The sequence below is a fragment of the Eptesicus fuscus genome, chromosome 13, assembly GCF_027574615.1.
Source record: "Eptesicus fuscus isolate TK198812 chromosome 13, DD_ASM_mEF_20220401, whole genome shotgun sequence".
NCBI classification, from domain to species: Eukaryota; Metazoa; Chordata; class Mammalia; order Chiroptera; family Vespertilionidae; genus Eptesicus; species Eptesicus fuscus.
Genome location: NC_072485.1, coordinates 8,087,776 through 8,106,948, shown reverse-complemented (window position 1 = coordinate 8,106,948; position 19,173 = coordinate 8,087,776). Strand labels below are relative to the sequence as shown.

The following is a 19,173-nucleotide window of genomic DNA, read 5'->3' as shown; positions in this document are numbered from 1 at the left end:
GCTGGATTGGGGCAGGTAGTATAAGAGGCAGGGAGTCCATTGGGGGAAAATGGATTATCAAGACTAAAGTTAAGACTGAACCAAGGCAGAGGCCGAACAAGATGTACAGTAGAGAAGAGAGGTGTTCGCAGTGACCGAGGAGGAGTGGCTGGAGAGGGATGCTGGGAGGGAGCCAGAGGAAATGAAAGCAGGAGATGCTGAGGAGGTAGGACTGACAATACACCACCATCTTACAGATGTGGGGAGCCATCCAGGGAGCCCTCGGGATGCTGGCCTAGGCAGCTGGGGGGATGGAAATGCCACCTCTGAAGACAGAAAACGCAGGCCGAGGGTCTGGTTTGCAAAACCACTTCTGAATGATTAAGTTTGTGATACCCCTGGTGCTGAGATGGAGACGCCCAGGGCAGAGGGGGTTTTCTTCCAGCACTTTTAAGAGAGAGTGACGTATGGGTGATAATTAAGGGTGTGGGTGAGAGGAGGGCCAAGGGTAGGGTCCTGGGGTCCTTGACTTGGAAGGTGACAGCATAAAGGGGGCTCAAAAGGAAACCAAGAAGGAAAAAACCAAGCGGTAGGAGGAGAGCAGGAAGATAACATTGATAGGACCACATGGGCAGTGATGGGAAGAAAGTGCAGGAAGGAGCCCATCGGGTGGGGTCTGATAGGAAGGTGAGCTCCAGCACACACATCTGTGCTACTGCGTTTACTCAGCGGCTTGTGTAGACAGGGTCTGGAAGTCAAGTCCAGAGGGAAACCAGGATGCTTAACTTGGAAAAGACCAGGCTCCTTCACGCCCTGGAAAGTGGGAGAGATGACGTGTTCTGTAGGCCTTCGATAGACTGACCGAGGCTTCAGTATCGGGAGCAGCATTGTCCCAGGCCAGAATGGGGCAGGCAGTTTGTGTTCAGTGAAAGGAGGTAATTTTTCATCAACAGAACATCCTGTGGGAGGTGAGAGCCACATCCTTTCGTTAGCTCGGGAAAGACCCCAGTCCATTAGCTGTGACAGTGCCCATCCCAATCAAACTGACAAAATGCTGGAACCTTCCCTGGAGAGCAGCATGCAAACCATGCATGTGCCAGGATGCCCTCAAGGGGACACCGGTGCTGGGTGTGTGTGTGTGTGGGGGGGGACTGGGCTGGATAGTTGACAACACCCCAGGTAACTTAAATTTCTGCAACTCCCCCACGTCCCCAGGAGTGAATTCAGTGTTCCTCTGTCACAAATCACTTATTTTACAGTTAGTTCCTATTCTTCCTTCACCAATTGAAATCTGTTCTCCTCGCTCTTGAAGACGAATGCTGATGAACCTGAGCAGCACAGAGGAGGAGCTGAGCCGGCAGCCTAAGATCATCTTGCTTTTAGTCCCAGGAGCCATGAACAACAAGGCTTCTCGCCGGGTGAGAGTGCACATCCTCACTGGACGGAAGAGAGCAGCTGCCCCTTCCCACCCCTCCTCATCTCCTTTACTCTTGGCCCTTTCTGCTTTGCTGGCAGCTGTCCCTGATGCACCACACATCAGAAAATGATCGAATGCACAGTAAATGCACTTTCGCATCCGTTTAGGACCTGAGCATGGGCCCTCGAGAGAGCAAATGAGTATCAAGTTATTGTTGAGTCCGCATCACGTGTCAGGCATGAAACTCGCTGCTTTCCTCCTTGTGGTTGAAGCTGTTTGCTGGCGATAACCACAGAAACCCTGCCATCGCCTTCTACCCTGCCTGCCTCTACTGTGGAAGCCGGAACCATTTTCCAATCACAGGTGGCATGTGACCAAAGAGAAACAGAAGCAGTTGTTTCTCTTGATAAAAGGGACAGACCCGGCTGGTGCTAAGGTGTCCTACAGGGGGAGGTGATGCGTGGAGTGGCAGCAGCCTGTGTGACCTTGAGGGAAGGGTCAAGAGAAGGACAGAGACCTGGACTCTGACATCGTGAAGCCACTCCACCAGCCAATGCCACCTCTGGCCTCCGCTGTTACATGAGAAAAGAAGACCAGCTTCTCTTGGTCACGTATTCTGACGAATGCAACAGAAAATGTTTAGCTGGCATCCACACATCACCACGCTTTAGCTTTACCATAAGTCTGTGAAGCAGGGGAGACACCAGGCTCATCAAGGCTAAGTAACTTTCCTGGGTCACCTAAGTAGACAGAGGCAAGCAAGGGTTTGGGCTCATGACTGCTGGCGCCTAAAACCTAGCTCTTTCCACAAAGTGGCACTGGCCCTCCTAGTTCCTGTCACTGTCCACTTGCTCCTTCAATGCACCGTATCCCTAGGGAAAAGCGCTGTGGGAGGAATGTGCCGTGAGCCCTCTCTGCGAGGCCACGGGGCCTGCATGCAGCCCTGGCCTGCTGCAAACCATCCCGTTTCACTGCAGAGAGCACTTTCCTCTCTGTCTGGTTTAGTCGGGGTGGGCGTTAATGAGAGCAGCAGGCATTGCGGTAATAAGCTAAGGCTTCTTGGCTATTTAAAGAGAGCAGACAGACTCCCGGGATGATCATAAATGCCACTCTCCAAGACACTGAAAAAATTCAAATCGAAACCCAAGCAATTCAAAGATAGCTTAGGGGAGAAAAGCTTACGATTACTATAGCTACATTTACGCAGAGACCAGAACCAAATAGAACATGTGATGAAGGGATTGAGGAAAGGACTGCAGATTGAGGAAAAGTCTGATGGCACCTCTCCTGTCAGAGATGTGAGAGGGAGGCGGGCTGCCTTCACTGAGCAGGTGATGCTCTGAGACGCTGGGGATCTTCCTTACCGGGTCAGGTCCAGGTGGCTGATGACCAGGCTCCGGCCGTTCTTCGTCTGGGCGAGCTGCAGCAGCAGGGCCAGGCTCTGCTGCCGGACGGGCAGGACCCCGGAGGCCAAGAGGGAGGGCAGCAGCCTGCCTGAGCCAGGGTGCATCACGAGCTGGCGCTCGTTTTCCTCTGCAAAACACAGGAGCATTCGCCTTGTGCACCGCGGACAGCGATTACGGTTCTGTCCCCACCTCCAATTCTTCTCCACTCATCTGAGGGGTGGGATGGTGAAGTGGAAGCGCACAGACTCCAGAAGCAGACTGCTGGTCTCAATGACCAGGTGAACGACCTCAGCCGATCTAGTAACTCCTGAGCAACTGCTTCCTCATCAGCGAACTGAGGGAGGTGGCAGACCTAACAGAGGGTTAAGTGAGTTACTACGTGATGGCGCTTACAGCAGGGCCTGGCACACATACATTAGCATCATTCTTGTCAAAGGCTCCTTGGTATGTCATCTGGAAATGTGAGGAAAGGGGAAGAAAGCAGCTGAACTGTGGAATGTCTTGAGACCTTCTTCATATAATGGCCAGAGTCCTTGTGGGAAAACTAGGCTGTCCCATGAGAACGCTCATGAGTACAGTGTGTCCCCTCCCGGCACGGGAAGCCAATCCAGGCAGTGGCCCTGGGGCTTCCCCTCTCGCTGGGTCAAACCAGGCGTGTGAATTTGAGGGCACCAGGGGTGCAGATGGGGGATGAGGCTAAGCGCTGAAACAGACCAGTTTGTCCAGCTCGTGTATTTTTCCTTATACTGGAAAAGGAGCTCACTGAGAACAACTAACAGAAGGAGAGGAGCTGAAAAAGAAAGACCCCATCTCGTGTACTCCTCCGGTAAGCCCGCCCCGAAAGGCGTGCTCTGCACCCCTGCATGAATCCTGCTCCCAGTGTGACCCCAAACTACACCTGGCTCCTCCCTCCCACTCGCAACATGCACACACAGGCCCATGTCCTGGCCTGTAAGCAGTCCCTTATCCCTCTAAAAACCTGCTTGGCATTTAATGAGTTGGATACACCGAGATGTCATTGATCTGCGATAGAGCACTTACATCACAAGGCTGTGTCTGAGGATATATTTCAGATGTTAAAGAAAACGTGACACCAAGGTTCTCAGAAGCGGAGGAGGACTCGGCTGAGGACATTGGGATTGCAGAGGACAGCGGGTCCCCCAACATCACCCAGCCCTGCCTTCCCTCTCCTGGGGTGGGCTTTGCAAAACCTCCACCCTGGGCTGGTGGGTCACCTAGTGAGCAGCAGGGCGCCCTCACCCTTGTGAGCAACAGGGCACCCCACCCTAGAGAGCAGCAGGGCACCCCACCCTAGAGAGCAGCAGGGGACCTCACCCTAGTGAGCAGCAGGGGACCTCACTATAGAGAGCAGCAGGACACCCTCACCCTTGTGAGCAGCAGGGGACCCCACCCTAGAGAGCAGCAGGGGACCCCAACCTAGAGAGCAGCAGGGGACCTCACTCTAGAGAGCAGCAGGGCACCCCACCCTAGTGAGCAGCAGGGCGCCCTCACCCTTGTGAGCAACAGGGGACCCCAACCTAGAGAGCAGCAGGGCACCCCACCCTAGAGAGCAGCAGGGGACCCCAACCTAGAGAGCAGCAGGGGACCCCAACCTAGAGAGCAGCAGGGGACCTCACCCTAGAGCGCAGCAGGGGACCTCACCCTAGAGAGCAGCAGGGGACCTCACTATAGAGAGCAGCAGGGCACCCTCACCCTAATGAGCAGCAGGGGACCCCAACCTAATGAGCAGCAGGGGACCCCACCCTAGAGAGCAGCAGGGGACCCCAACCTAATGAGCAGCAGGGGACCCCACCCTAATGAGCAGCAGGGGACCCCACCCTAGAGAGCAGCAGGGCACCCTCACCCTAGTGAGCAGCAGGGCGCCTCAATCATGACATGAGTTTGAGTATGATGTCCTTTGGGAAAGAGGCCCCTGATTCTCTAGTTTTCTAGAATCTATGATTCCTCCACTCTAATAAATCAAGAAAAAATTACATGATCTCACATTCAGCACTTCCCAGTTTACAAACTACATTCACAAGCTCTTTTGCTGGCTCCTCACAGGAGCCTGTGAAAAGGGGACACAGCTACCGTTATTCTAATTTTCAGAGTTTACCTATGTCCAAGGTCAGATCTTTTCCTATAAAATACAATCTTTTAAGAAATAATGGAAATGGTTCAATTTTTTATTTACATCGAGGTCACAAAAGTGATCAGATTCTATAAAGACTTATTAAACCCCAGAAGATGCTGCTATGTGAAAAGCTGAGTCAGGAAGGCAAGCGGACTCCTCACACACGTCACTGTCCTGCTATTGCACACTGATCAGTGTCACCAGATGTGGCAGATGACCGTTGGGGAGCACAAGAGACTTGGTTGGAAAGTTGTAAGGAGGACATTCTGAGAAAAGGGGAGCGGGTGGAAGGCCACCTGCCCTGGTTATCAGAATTCCGACTTAGGGGAGACAGGGGAGTGTCGAAGGCGGCACCCCCAATTATCCCTTGGCCTTTCCAAACAAGTCTGTGCATGTGCAGACCCCCGGGTGTTTACTGGAATCCTTATGATGTCCTTGCCTAGAGGACAATGTAAACACATGTGTCTTCCCAAGATTTCTCACCCCACTGATTGTATCTAAAGATAAAAATTCCGCCAAAACCGGTTTGGCTCAGTGGATAGAGCGTCAGCCTGCGGACTGAAAGGTCCCAGGTTCGATTCCGGTCAAGGGCATGTACCTTGGTTGCGGGCACATCCCCAGTAGGGGGTGTGCAAGAGGCAGCTGATCGATGTTTCTCTCTCATCGATGTTTCTAACTCTCTATCCCTCTCTCTTCCTCTCTGTAAAAAATCAATAAAATATATATTAAAAAAAAAAAATAAAAAATAAAGATAAAAATTCCAATAAAGGCCTAACGGGGCAGGCAATGGAGGCTGCTCTGGCTACTAAAGCCAGGGCCCCTTAGCCCTCTCTTGCACAGTCTGAGTAATCTGTTCATCCGTCATTCAGGGGTTGCTGGTCAGCCCTGGCAGACTGTAAAGCTCGTGATGCTGAACTGGGTCCTGGGGTCAGCAAAAACCCCAGTATTTTTAGGCAGACAGGAAAGAACAAGTTCGGCCACCCCAGTGCCAACACACGGGCAGAGGGCATGAGTCTGCAGAGAGCAGGGCGAATGAATGCCCGGGTAATGAGACCACTCATCACACTGACAGTAGCTTCGGCCATGGAGAAGCGCTGCAAGGGTGCCGGGCACATAACTGAGTGCAGGCCTTGATTCTGATCCATGTGCTTTTTCTGAGGGAAGGTCCAGACATTGAATCTCCAGGGCCCAGCCTCTGGGGAAGCAAACTTGCCTGCCCACGCAGCTCCTGCGTTAATGGGTGTTAAGGGTGATGAGGTGTGATGGGCGGGGCTTACCGTTCCCCCTGCACACGGCTTGCCAGAGCCTGAGAACAGACACACACAGGGTCTCTTTCGCTGAATCTTTTCCCGCCGTGGAAAAGCTCCTGGAATGGACAAGGGAGAACAATGTCAAAACTGGAACTCAGTCTTCATCTTCCTTTCAGCTGGTTTCATTTCGCCAACAGGCCTACAATCTGGGGTTGAGAAGTGATTCTATAATCCAGAGCTGCAGGCCACCAGGACCAAAGGACCGCGAGGCACTGGACTGAGAGCTCCAGACAAGGAAGCAGGCTGAGGAGGCTAGGCTGCACGCTGGGGGCGGGGAGGGGAGGCAGCGAGGGTGCTAGGCCAGGGGCCAAGGGCCAAGGTCACATATGACTTATGCACGGTGGCCAGCACACCACTTAGGGCAGCGGTCACCAACCGGTGGTCCGCGGACCACTGGTGGTCCGTGAGGTCCAAAAGGTTGGCGACCGCTGACTTAGGGTACATGGGCCTCCTCATGCAGGCAAACATGTGCTGGTGACTCCACCCCACAGTAGCATCCTAAGCCTCAGGTATTACACTAGAATAACTGAAATACAAAATAAAATAAAAATAAATTCAGCAAACAACCTCCTATCCAATGGGCCTTTCTTCAGATGAAATTATAAATGTGAGCAGCCGGACCCAGCTGATCTCATTTCCTGACATGATCAGCAAAATTCCCGAAGGGACCGAATAGCAGTCTTGCAGCTGGTGGGAAACCAGCAGCGGGGGCATTTCTCTGACTTGGAAGTGCTTGGAGGAACCCTGGGAGTTCGGGGGCCTTCTCTGCAGTCACTGCGGCATAACTGAAACGACCCACGGCTCCGGCCCCAGGGCGCACACAGCACCTCGGCACTAGCCGGGGGCCACCCACAGTGACTGCGCCGGGCTCATCCAGTGAGGTCTCTGCCTGTGTCATCAGTGTCCGCCTGCATGAGAAACACTGGTCTTTCCTTGCATTGACGCTGGCTGTCTTTACAAACATTCCTACCTTCTTATGACTTCATTCCCACTGATGATACTGAATCCATTGTGTGTTCTGAATAAAGTTCGCTCTGTGCCTAAAACAATGTCAGAGAAGCCCACGTCAGACTCCTGAACCACCTGCTGTCCTGCTGTCACCATACCGGCTGAGAAGAGCTTTGGGACCGCTGCGTACAGGGACCGGGACGGCTGTGTACAGGGACCGGGAGGGCTGCGTACAGGGACCGGGACGGCTGCGTACAGGGACCGGGACGGCTGCGTACAGGGACCGGGACGGCTGCGTACAGGGACCGGGAGGGCTGCGTACAGGGACCGGGACGGCTGTGTACAGGGACCGGGACGGCTGCGTACAGGGACCGGGACGGCTGCGTACAGGGACCGGGAGGGCTGTGTACAGGGACCGGGAGGGCTGTGTACAGGGACTGGGACCGCTGTGTACAGGGACCGGGACGGCTGTGTACAGGGACCGGGAGGGCTGTGTACAGGGACCGGGACGGCTGTGTACAGGGACCGGGATGGCTGTGTACAGGGACTGGGACCGCTGTGTACAGGGACTGGGACCGCTGTGTACAGGGACCGGGAGGGCTGTGTACAGGGACCGGGAGGGCTGCGTACAGGGACCGGGACCGCTGTGTACAGGGACCGGGACGGCTGCGTACAGGGACCGGGACGGCTGCGTACAGGGACCGGGACCGCTGTGTACAGGGACCGGGACGGCTGCGTACAGGGACCGGGACGGCTGTGTACAGGGACCGGTGAAAGAGAACAGTGTGGTGCTCATCAGCAGGGGAGCTGATGGTGGCTTTGAAACTGTTTACAGCTCCTAAGCAACCATTAAGTGTAACTGGGGTGAACCTTACCAGTTATCCATTTCGCTATGGTTGCGGGGAGGTGTGTGGGGTCAGACAGGGTGGTTAGGGTGTATATGGGGTATTGTGTGGGATATGCAAAGGGTGTGTGGATGTGTGTAGGAAATGTGGAGCATGTGTGAGGGGTGAATATATGCAGTATATGTTATGTGTATGTAAGTACATGGTGTGATGTGTTGTGTGTACATGCTGTGTGTGTGTGGTGTCAGTAAGTGTACAAAAATGAAGGCATGCTGTGTGTGTGTTTTGTGTTGTACTGTACACGTGTGGTGTTTATTGCATGGATGTTGAGTGTCTGCATGCCCTGAGGAGAGGATGGAGCTGGGGTGGGGGAATATTTCTTGTGCACCCCCTTTACCACCTACGTTACTGTAGGTCTTTGATAAGTATTTGTGGAAGGAAGGGAGTCTCTGACCTCTAAACTCTGCCCCTTTACACGACAACAACATTCACGAGGCCACACGTCTCTGGCTTACAGTCCTCCATCATCTCCGTCAGGATCTCAATGCCCCCCGCGTAGAACAAGGGGCTCTGGTCGGGCTTGGAGAGAGTCCCCAGGAGATGCCTGGTCGTCACGGCTGTGCTCTTTCCCGAGTCCAGCAGTTGCTGGGCTTCCTTCTCCTGAAGGTCTGCCTTCTCCCGAAGATCCACTTGATCCAGGTAATCTAGCAAAACAAGAAGGAAAACAAAACAACCCGGCATCGCTGCTACCACACAGGAGTGACCTCTGTGAGGATGGGGCGCTGAGAGGCATATGCATTAAAACAACAAACTCAGTGTACAGTCTGCACCCAGAATCTTAAACATCTTGGGGATGCAAAACAGAATTCCTTATCTAGAAGGCTCTAAAGGGGGATGTGTACAAAGGAGGAAGGCAAAGATCTGAGTTGGAGAACAGAGGAGAGAGGCGCAGGCAGCCTGTTAACACAGAGGATGGGATGCAGGCAGGGCAGGGCTTTGCAGCCGCATAGAGAAGGCACGAAGGCAGCCGAGGGCCAGAGCAGAGGTCAGGCCATCAGCAGGAACATTCTCACCTTTCGCCTGTGTCTGCAGCTGGGGGTTTATTTCTAAGATCTTCTGAAAACACTCTCTAGACTGGAAAAAAACACACACAGAAGACCTTGACAAGTGGGTAGCGGGTAAAGGTGATGATAAGAAAGACACTGGGTATCACAGGACTTGACTTCATCATTTCCTCTGGTCCCTCCTGCTCCCAGCACAAGAGGCAGGCATGTGAGCACAGCATGCATCTGACATTTTTTAAGGCTTCTCTGGGTCTACGAAGCAATGGGTATTATTTCAAAATTTATTTTTAAAAAGTAGTGCTGTCATATGGCCTGTGGTGGAAAATTTCTATTGCTAAGTCCTTGTGGATCATGTCTGGCTGGGTAAATATGAAATTTAGATATGATATTTGCACTGAGCGAGAATAGGAGGCTGCCTGTCAGATATGCCCAAGGGAGTCAGGAAATAAACAAAGTTGGAGACATTGTTGACAGAGATTGGGAACAGGAAACGAGAGATGCCTACTTAAAGGAACAGGGCTGCAAAGAGCCGGGGCATATGCAGTCAGCTTGAAAGCTTGAGTGAGGGGCCCTCACTGAGGAAAGTGTTGGACAGAAAGTTTCTGGAAAAAGGAAGATTCTAGTTCATGAGGCATGATGCTGGGTTTAGGGCAGTACTGTCCTCAGGAATATCAAGAACTGTCCAGAGGGTACCAAGAGAAAAAGCACAGGAAAAACAAAACAAAACAGTTCTGAGCTTTCTTGAAGGCTCAAGGCTTGTTTAGAAGATTAGGATTAAGAAATAAACTGAAGAAAAATCACGTTAATAAAGAACAGTGTCGCAGGATAGAGGATACACATCAAACACGGTAAGTGCTATGGGCTAAATGTTTTGTGTCCCTAAAAATTCATATGTTCAAACCTAAACCCTCAAGGGGATGTCTTAGGAGGTGGGGCCTGTGGGAGGTGATTAGGTCATGAAGATGGGGCTCTCAAGAACGAGGTTAGTGTCCTTACTAAAGAGACCCCAGAGAACTCGCTCACTCTCTGGCTGCCTATGAACTAGAAGCAGACACCAAATCTGCGGTGTCTTGATCTTGGACTTCCCAGACTCCAGACTGTGAGAAATAAGTGTCTGTGGTTTAAGCTACCTGGTCTGTGGTATAGCAGCCCCAAAGGACTAGGACAGTGATCCTGTACCCAACTTCTTTCTAACCCTAGATCTAATCTGTCCGCAATTCCTGCTGGCTTCCCTGTCGATACGTCCAGAATCCCATCACTTCTCATCACCTCCATCCGCACCAAGCCAGTACAAGCCATCATCACCTCACTTGGATAATTTGTTGCACAAGCTTTATTACTGGTTCTGTTCTTTATTACCATGCCAAAATATAGTCTCAACTTAATGGCTCAAATACAGCAGAGTGAGCCATTAAAACATGAACCAGGTCATTTCACTCCTTTACTGAAAACCTTCTAATGGTTCCCAGCTCACTCAAAGTAAAACCCAAGATCCTCCCAAAGCCTGCAAGGCCCTAGGGGACCAGGCCCCCACCTGCCCCATCACCTGCCTGACCTCATCTCTATCACTCTCCTCCTTGCTTGCTCCATTCTGGCTATCTCTTCACCTGGCCCACTCCCCCCTTATATACCCACTTCTTCTTTACTTCACTACCTCCTTTCCTTTAGAAAGGTCCTTCCTGACCACTCTACACCTTTGCTGCTTCCTGGTTAAGTTTTTTCAACAACTCTATCACTACCCAACATACCACACATCTATTTATTTGGTTTCTGTCTCCTGGCCACCCCTACTTAAAAAATATGAGCTAATTAAGTCAGAGATTTTTGTTTTCTTCATTGCTGTATTCTTGTTGCCTAGAACAGAGAAAGTATGCAATACATATTTGCTGAGTGAAATAATTAAATGAATAAATGAGTGAATAAAATTTGGTAGAGAAGGGGAAATTAACATTTTCTTTTTTTTCTTCTCTATTATTAACCTTCTATAATAATAAAAGCATAATATGCTAATTAGACCGGGCAGCCAAACGACCTTCTGGGTGTCATTCTGGGTGTCATTCCGGATGTCCTTCCAGATGAAGCTGCCGGAGTGGGGGCCGAGGCAGAGGCAGCTAGGGGTGATCAGGAAGGCAGGAGAGCAGTTAGGGGCGATGAGGTAGGCAGGCAAGTGGTTAGGGGCAATCAGGCAGGCAGGCAGAGGCAGTTAGGGGCGATGAGGCAGGCAGGCAGAGTGGTTAGGGGTGATCAGGCAGGCAGGCGAGTGGTTAGGGGCGATGAGGCAGGCAGGTGAGTGGTTAGGGGTGATCAGGTAGGCAGGCGAGCAGTTAAGGTCAATGAAGCAGGCAGGCGAGTGGTTAGGGGCGATCAGGCAGGCAGGCAGGTGAGCAGTCAGAAGCCAGTGGTGCACAAATTTTGCGCACTGGGCCTCTAGTATTACACTAAGACTGTACTGTAATAATTAAGATGCAACAAAGAAAATATTTTTTAAAAGATAATTTTCTTTAACCTTTTGCATTTGGATGTCGAGTGTGACTCGACACGGTTAGCATTAGAATAAAGGAATCGAGAAAAAAGCAAGCGAGTGTAAAGGGTTAATAATCTAATCTATCTATATAAAAGGCTAATATGCTAAGTGTTTTTCCATCCAACTGGTTGCTATGACGCACACTACCAGGGGGCAGACACTCAATGCAGGAGCTGCCAAGCTGCAGTGACTTGGCAGCAACGGTTCTCGGGTGATGCACCACAAAACCAGAGAGGAGGGTACCCCATTCCTTGTGGGGCTGCGTGATTCTACCTTCGGCCCTGGGTTATGTTGTTGCTTGGGCACTGTCAGCCCCAAATCTGGTTTACTGCACACTTGCATTTGCGTTCCACACCCTGTACAACAGCAACTTTGCAGAGTGCACTCCGGGACCCCTCAAGGGATGTTGGAGAGCTGATTTCAACCCAATCCCCCCAGGCCAGGCTGAGGGACCCCATCTGCTGGAGGGACCCCGCTCACTTCGCTGACACTGGGGAGGGATTATGGGAGACTGGCTACAGGGTGTGTCTGGCCTGACTCGCCCAGTCCCACCCCACCGGCCACATTCTAATTAATTTCCTTTCAATGTGCACAAATCCATGCACCGGGTCACTAGTATCTTATAATAGAAAGACATTACATGTTCATGGATTGAAAGACTTACTATTGTTAAGATGGCAATACTCCCCAAATTGATTTACAGATTCATTGCAGTCTCCATCAGAATTCCACCTGGCTTCTTTGAAAAAATTAACAAGCTGATTCTGAAATTTGTTGGTAATTAAGGGACCCAAAATAGCTAAAATAATCTTGAAGAGGCAGAGCAAAGTTAGAAGACTGTTTCCCAATTTCAAATTTACTACAAAGCTAGAGGAATCAAGATAATGTGGTATAGGCACAAGAATAGACACATAGATCTATGGAACAAAATTGAGGGTTCAGAAATAAACCCATGCATTTATGATCAATTGATTTTTGACAATGGTGCCACAATCATTGAGTGGTAGACAGAACAGTCTTTTCAAAAAGATGGTGCTGGGATGATTGGATATGCACATATAAAAGCATGAAGCTGGATCCCTTCCTCATACCATGGGCAAAAATCAACTCAAACTGGATCAGAGATCTAAATTTAAGAGCTAAAGCCACAAAATGTTTAGAAGAAAACATAGGAGTAAATCTTAGATTAGGCAATGACACCAAAAGCAACAACAACAAAAAATATAGGTAAACTTCATCAAAATTTAAAAATTTTGCCCGGTTGGTGTGGCTCAGTAGTTGAGCATCGACCTATGAACCAGGAAGTCATGGTTTGATTCCTGTTCAGGGCACATGCCCAGGTTGTGGGCTCAATCCCCAACAGGGGACATGCAGGAGGCAGCCGACCTATGATTCTCTTTCATCATCAATGTTTCCATCTCTCATTCCCTCTTCCTGCCTCTCTGAAATCAATAAAAATATCTTTTTTAAAAATTTAAAAATTTTGTACCACAAAGGACACCATCAAGAAAGTGAAAAGACAACACAAAGAGTGATAGAAATATTTGCCAATAAGTTTTTTGATAAGGGACTTGTATCCATAATATAAATATGGCAAAGGATCTGAAGAGACATCTCTCCAAAGAAGGTAGGCAAGTGACCAGTAAGCACATGAAAAAAATACTCAACATCATTAGAAATCAGGGAAATGCAAATCAAAACCACAATGAGATACCATTTCACACCCACTAGAATGGCTATAATAAAAATGACAGATAATAACAAGTATTTTTCTTTCTCCAGGAGGTGGAGAAATTGGAACCATACACTGCTGGTGGGAATCAAGATGGTGCAGCCACTTTGGAAAACACTGGGCAGTTCCTCCAGAGTTAAACAGTTATCATGTGACTCAGCAGTTCCCTCCTAGGTATTGTTTACAGCAGTTGCCAGTCGGTGGTCCGTGAGGTCTGAAAGGTTGGCGACCACTGATCAAGAGGACCGTAATCAAATGTCACACAAAAACTTGTACATGGATGTTCACAATAGCTCCAAATGGAAACAACCCATTACAGTGTGGTCTCTCCATACAACGGGATATTCAGCAATAAAAGGAATGAAGTGCTGATACCACAGCTTGGATGACCCTTGCAAACATGCTAACTCGAAGAGGCCAGCCACAAAAGGCCACATACTGTATAATTCTACTTAGATGAAGAGCCTAGATTAGGCAAATGCATAGAGACAGAAGATTAGTGGTTGTCTAGGGCTGAGGTGTGGGTGGAAGGAGAGGGAGTGACTGCTAATGAATATAGGGCCTTTGGGGGAAGTGAAACAAATATTCTAAAATTTATTGTAGTGATGGTTTCACAACTCTTGTGAATCTACTAAAACCCAGCAAATTGTGAAGATATACCAGCGTGATTACTTTTGCGTGATAAGGTTACAAGTGCCTTTTGTTTTCATCTTTTCCCTTTGTCTTCTCTCCAGAGATGCTTCCTCCAGGGCTGAACACCCGTGAGATATTGCAGAGGGGTTCCTACAGCAGGGGCTGCCCTAGAGGACCCTTAACATCCTTCCCTACTCTAAGAGCTTAAGATTTACCCTGAAAAATACTAAGAGGTGGGTTAATATTTAATCAACTTGGAGGAACAAGGTTCTCCTCGAGACGATCGGAAGCATCGCTGCAATCAAACCTGCCACTTACATTCCTTTAGGAACTTACCACACTGTAGTTCTTCAGAGCCAGGTGGGCTTTGCCCATGTGGAAATAAGCTTTTGTGCATTTTTCATCACACTGCATGAAAGAGAATGACTAGTCAGACACCTCAGAAGGTTGGGGTCACCGGCACCCCCTGACTGCCCAGCTAACCATAGAGGCCAGGCTCTGTTCTCAGGACAGCTCCCAGAGTGGACAACTAACCCTTTCCCATGCATCTGGGACCAAGCTAACTGATGCCTGCAAGGAGCCAGGATACCTGAGAAAGTTCTCTAGCAAACTGATTAATGATGCCCGTCAGTTTGCATTTCCATTTAATGACACTCGGTCAGGAAAGAAACCAGAAACCTTATTTGGAAGAGCTCCTGGGCTTGGCCGGACATAGGAACTGCCTGGGACACTTATAAAACTGCTACCGGCCAGGCTGAACCCCACATCAATTACACTGTACTTTGGGGTGGGCTCAGGCATCAATATTTTTTTAAAACTTTCCAGGTGACGTAAATGCAGCCAGGCCTGAGAACCACTGGTTTGTTAAATGAGAGGACACTCTATTTCGGGTAAGCAGCAGAGGTTATCATTATATCTAGGCCTGGGAAGTTCCTTCCCTGATATTAACCACAGTACATACACTGGGACCTTATCCTTTTATCACTGAAGGTCAGGAGGGATGCCCCCTTCAAAAGGCAGGACTGACACCTGAGGCTGAGACTCAACTATTTGCACAAGGGCCCTGCCCCTGCCTGCTCCTAATTATTATTCCAAAGGGAATGACTGGCACAAAGACATAAGCTGCAATTTAAAACATCCAATTAAGTAATTGAATCCCCTTTATGTACAAGGTATTGGGCTGGGTCAGATTTAAAGAGGTTAAGAGTGAGGCTCTCAAGAAAACACACAAACAAAAAGAAATTAAAAAAAACAAAAAAAAAGAGTGAGGCTCAGGGTCTAAAACGTCTGGGGTGAACCCCTAGGTTGGCTCTCACCAGAAGTGGGATGTTGACTAGGCCCCCTGACTTTCCTGATGCTCATTGTCCTCATGTGGAAAATGAAGATAATTATAGACAGTCTCTCTCTCTCTCTCTCTCTCTCTCTCCCCCTCTCCCTCTCTCTCTCCCTCCCCCCCCCCCCCCCCCCCCCCCCCCCCCCCCCCCCCCCCCCCCCCCGTCTCTCTGTTGTTGTGAGGGGGAAATGCTTGTCAAACACTAGTATGGTGCCCATGAGATGGTATCTGAGGCTGCTGCTGTAGTTACAATAGCAACCCATTTCAGGACAAGAGAGAAATGTAAATAAAAATGAAATAACAATAGAAGAGGTAACAATAATTGTTTTTGGAGAGCCCTTTATAGAGGCATGAATTTTCATGAGTATCGTTTTCTGACTTGTTGCTGAGTGAATGGCAGTAATAATAGTACTAATAGTGCATTTGCATACAGTCCCTTCCATATGGTTCATATAAATTATTTTATACAAACTTTAAACCAGCTCTGTGACATATAGTTATTATCCTCATTTTACAAACGAGGAAACTAAGGGTTAAAGGTCACATAGATGCCAAGTGGAAGAGCTGGAATTTAAAATCTGGCCATTTGATTCCAGGCACCAAAGGCTCAAAAATTATGCCAAATCTCCTTCAGAAAAGTGCTCTAGCAGCTCAGTAGAAGATGATGCACTCTGAAGAAACAGTCTAACAAAGGGCAGCAGGGGAGGATGGACCCGAGCTGGATCCTGAATGTACAGAGAGGTAAAGAGAGGATGAAGGGAATGGGCTGAGCAAGGTCGAGGTCAGAGAGTACAGGGAGCTACAGTGGACCTGGAGCAGGTGCTGACAGAGGGGAGACCAGGCTGGGAGTCAGCTAGACAGTGTCTCCACATGGGAGGCCTTAAATGCTGGGCTCGAGGAGGATGACTGATCCGTGGTTGTGGTTGGAGAGTTGGTCTGGAGGCGGAACTGACCAGAGGGAAAGGCAGGGAGATAAGGGAAGAGACCAGAACAAGCACTTAGGAGGGCTAACATCTGATGTCCTAGTGACCGTGATGGTGAAAGGAAAAGTGCAGATACCAGAGCTCCGCCAAAGGAAGACTTGAGTGGCATCAGCTAACCATAAGTGGTAAGGGGAGGAGGATGTCATGTCAAAAGTTTTGGGATGCCTATGCCAGGAAGACATCGTGTGCCATTAGCAGGCTGAAGGGAAGATGAAGGGTTTGTTTCAGATGCTGCCCAGCAGATGGAAATTGGCAGGAGGCAGAGACATGCAGCCCTGGAGCTGGGGGGCGCACACTGGGGAAGTAGGTCTGAGAGCCACTTGCAGAGATGAGAGTTGAACCGTGAGCGGAAACAGGAGCTTTGAGGACTGAACCCTGGAGGACCGAGAAGATGGGGTTGAGGAAGCGGAAAAGGCATGGCCAAGCTGCAGCACCCAGCTCAGGAGAGCCACATGTCCACAGAACCATCACAACCGGAGGACCAGCGCCTGGCCCATGCCCACTGTGGGTCACTGGGAAGGGGTGTCGCTGGGACACCTTCCTCAGTCACTGAGCGAAGGGCTGCTAGTGGATTTTCTCCTTCTTCTGCTTCGATCTCGGGTGAGCTCATATCCCCTTGCAGGGAATCCCGCCTTGGAGGAAGACGAGTTTTATTGTAGGAAGACATGTTTACTGTGAGGAAGACGAGCTTTACTGTGCAGGAAGTGTTCTGCTGAGAGAGCGACAGTCTGACCCCAACTAAAACCGGCTTTGCTACCTGATCTTCCTGACAAGGAACATCAGTCTTGAAATATCATCCTGGGCCTGTCTCTGCCAATTCAGAGCTGTCAGAAACACTCAACCGGCACGCATGTACTAATACTATTAAAAGTGGAGCGCACTGGCCTTCACTATTGATGCAGTGCTTTTAAAGAGAGTGAAGCTTTTTAGTTCATGGCTTTGATGTAGCACTAACCACTGTTAGGTTTCAGAACCCCTCTACATTTTTCTCCATCCCTCCAAATGTTTACCCCAACTCTTCAACTGGGAGCCTTGCTGGGCCTTTAACAAGGTTGGCTGCTGAGTGTCAGCGTCTTCTAATGTCAGCTCTGCTGGGCCGGCTCTGGCCTGGGTTTCACTGTGAATTACATTGTGCTTCGATCAACATTTGGGATCAGACCAGTGTGTTATCCTGAGTCCGAGACGGTGTGACTACCGCTTTGGTTCTTTTCAGATCAGAAAAGATATTCCTGGGAGCCCCAAGAGGCGATGCCGTTTCTTCCACAGAAGGGAGTGAGACCCCTGGCCAAGGGGCTGTGGGTTCAAGGTTCCTGTGAAGAGGCATTTTGGTAGATGGTTCAGAGCACAGCGTACTGTTAGACCGACATCCGCTGTGTGGTCCTGTGCAGGTTACTTCACTAATCTCAGAGGCCCGTTTTCCACGCCAGAAAAATAAGGATAACAGGGGTACGGAACACAATAGAATAGAATGACGTGAGGCTCAAATGCGACAGCTCAAGGCCAGCAAGCAGCCAGTGCTGGGTTTTGCTCAGATTGTTAGGACATCTCTCTTCTCTTACAGATGATGGTAGGAAAAGAATCATGACCCAGTGGAGTGACAAAGCAGGCTGGTGGCCTGTGCTGGAGCTGTGGGGCCCCACAGTTCCTGTAACATGACTGTGATGATGGCCGAGTCGCTACCACATGCTCTAGGGGAGGAAGAAGTCAAGCACACAGACGGTGGCTTGGGAGGATTCCTGCAGTTTCATAAACCGTAGCAAAGGTGAACTAACACTCCACTCCCGCTCCTGGCCTACCTCGCAACAGGAAGCACACATGTGGCCAGCACATGGGGGCACAGTGTGCTCCTGCTTGGGCCACGTGCCCATTCAGCTACGGTCGGGGGCTGGGGGGCAGGGGGTGCTGTTTGGGGAATCAAGTCCCAAAATAAGTCTGGTATGTTCTTCTGGCACTTGAATTGTGCTTGATTTTGTTACTTAAAATAATATGAATACATTAAGACATAACAGATAAATTGTATGGAATGCAATGCAAAATTCACACGGATTTTTAAGATAAAAAACATCTCCAAAAAGAAATGTAATGTTCTCTGCCTCTAGACCCTCCAGGGGCTCTGCTCATTCCGTTGGCAGCACGTTGGCGAGGAAATATGAGAAGCACTGGTCTTGGTTGTTTAAAGCCCCCATGACAGAGTAATTTAGGGCAATATGGATTAAGGGCTATTTAACTATTTAGCATCTGAAATAATGTCTCTAAGAGGTGCTCATGACATTTGTCTTTTAAAAGCCTTTCCAATATTTTCCCTAACAGTCCCCAACTTTCATTGTCTATTTTGGCAGATTTGGGAGGAAATGCCAAGCACAGTATTATGCTACTATCTGCCTGAGGCCTGACTAGCATCCAGGTTGAACAACGGGAATTATTTCTTCTGATTAATCTGCTACAAAGAGAGGATGCTGGCATACATTTCCAAATGCTTAGGGCTGGAGGGAAAAGCACAGCCCGATGGGGAAGAATGGCGCTGCGGAAGCAAGCTCCCACTGGCTGGACAGAGAGGAGGAGGCATGACCGCTGTCACGGGAAACAACGTGTCTGCTGACACAACAGCTGAGGATGCCCACTGCACTGAACCCTGGAAAACCAGTATGAACAGCAGCCTCTCTGGAGCACTTAGTAAGAGGAGGTACTTTATGTACATTGTCCTAACCCTCAAGACAATGCTATTCTAGCTGTTTCCTAGGCGAGGAAACTGAGGCTCTGACGGCAGTACCTCTACCCTTGCCCACCACCACACATTGGCAGGTCCCCTTTACTTACTTCAGGACTGAAGCCTCTGGCCCAAGCCAACCCCACTCCATCCTGTGG

General features: G+C 49.7%; 1 protein-coding gene across 3 annotated transcripts in view; it reads right to left on the bottom strand.

Moving 5' to 3' along the window:
• Positions 1–19,173, bottom strand: part of TTC12 (tetratricopeptide repeat domain 12) — a 53,083-nt gene that overhangs the window by 12,500 nt on the left and 21,410 nt on the right. For all 3 annotated transcript variants that reach the window (XM_054725103.1, XM_054725105.1, XM_054725102.1), the window contains exons 8-13: positions 14,329–14,400; positions 9,113–9,173; positions 8,555–8,743; positions 7,217–7,286; positions 6,214–6,302; positions 2,761–2,929 (exon numbers count right to left, since the gene is read on the bottom strand). In XM_054725103.1, the coding sequence (XP_054581078.1) occupies positions 2,761–2,929; positions 6,214–6,302; positions 7,217–7,286; positions 8,555–8,743; positions 9,113–9,173; positions 14,329–14,400 (650 nt within the window). The remainder of the gene's footprint in view (positions 1–2,760; positions 2,930–6,213; positions 6,303–7,216; positions 7,287–8,554; positions 8,744–9,112; positions 9,174–14,328; positions 14,401–19,173) is intronic.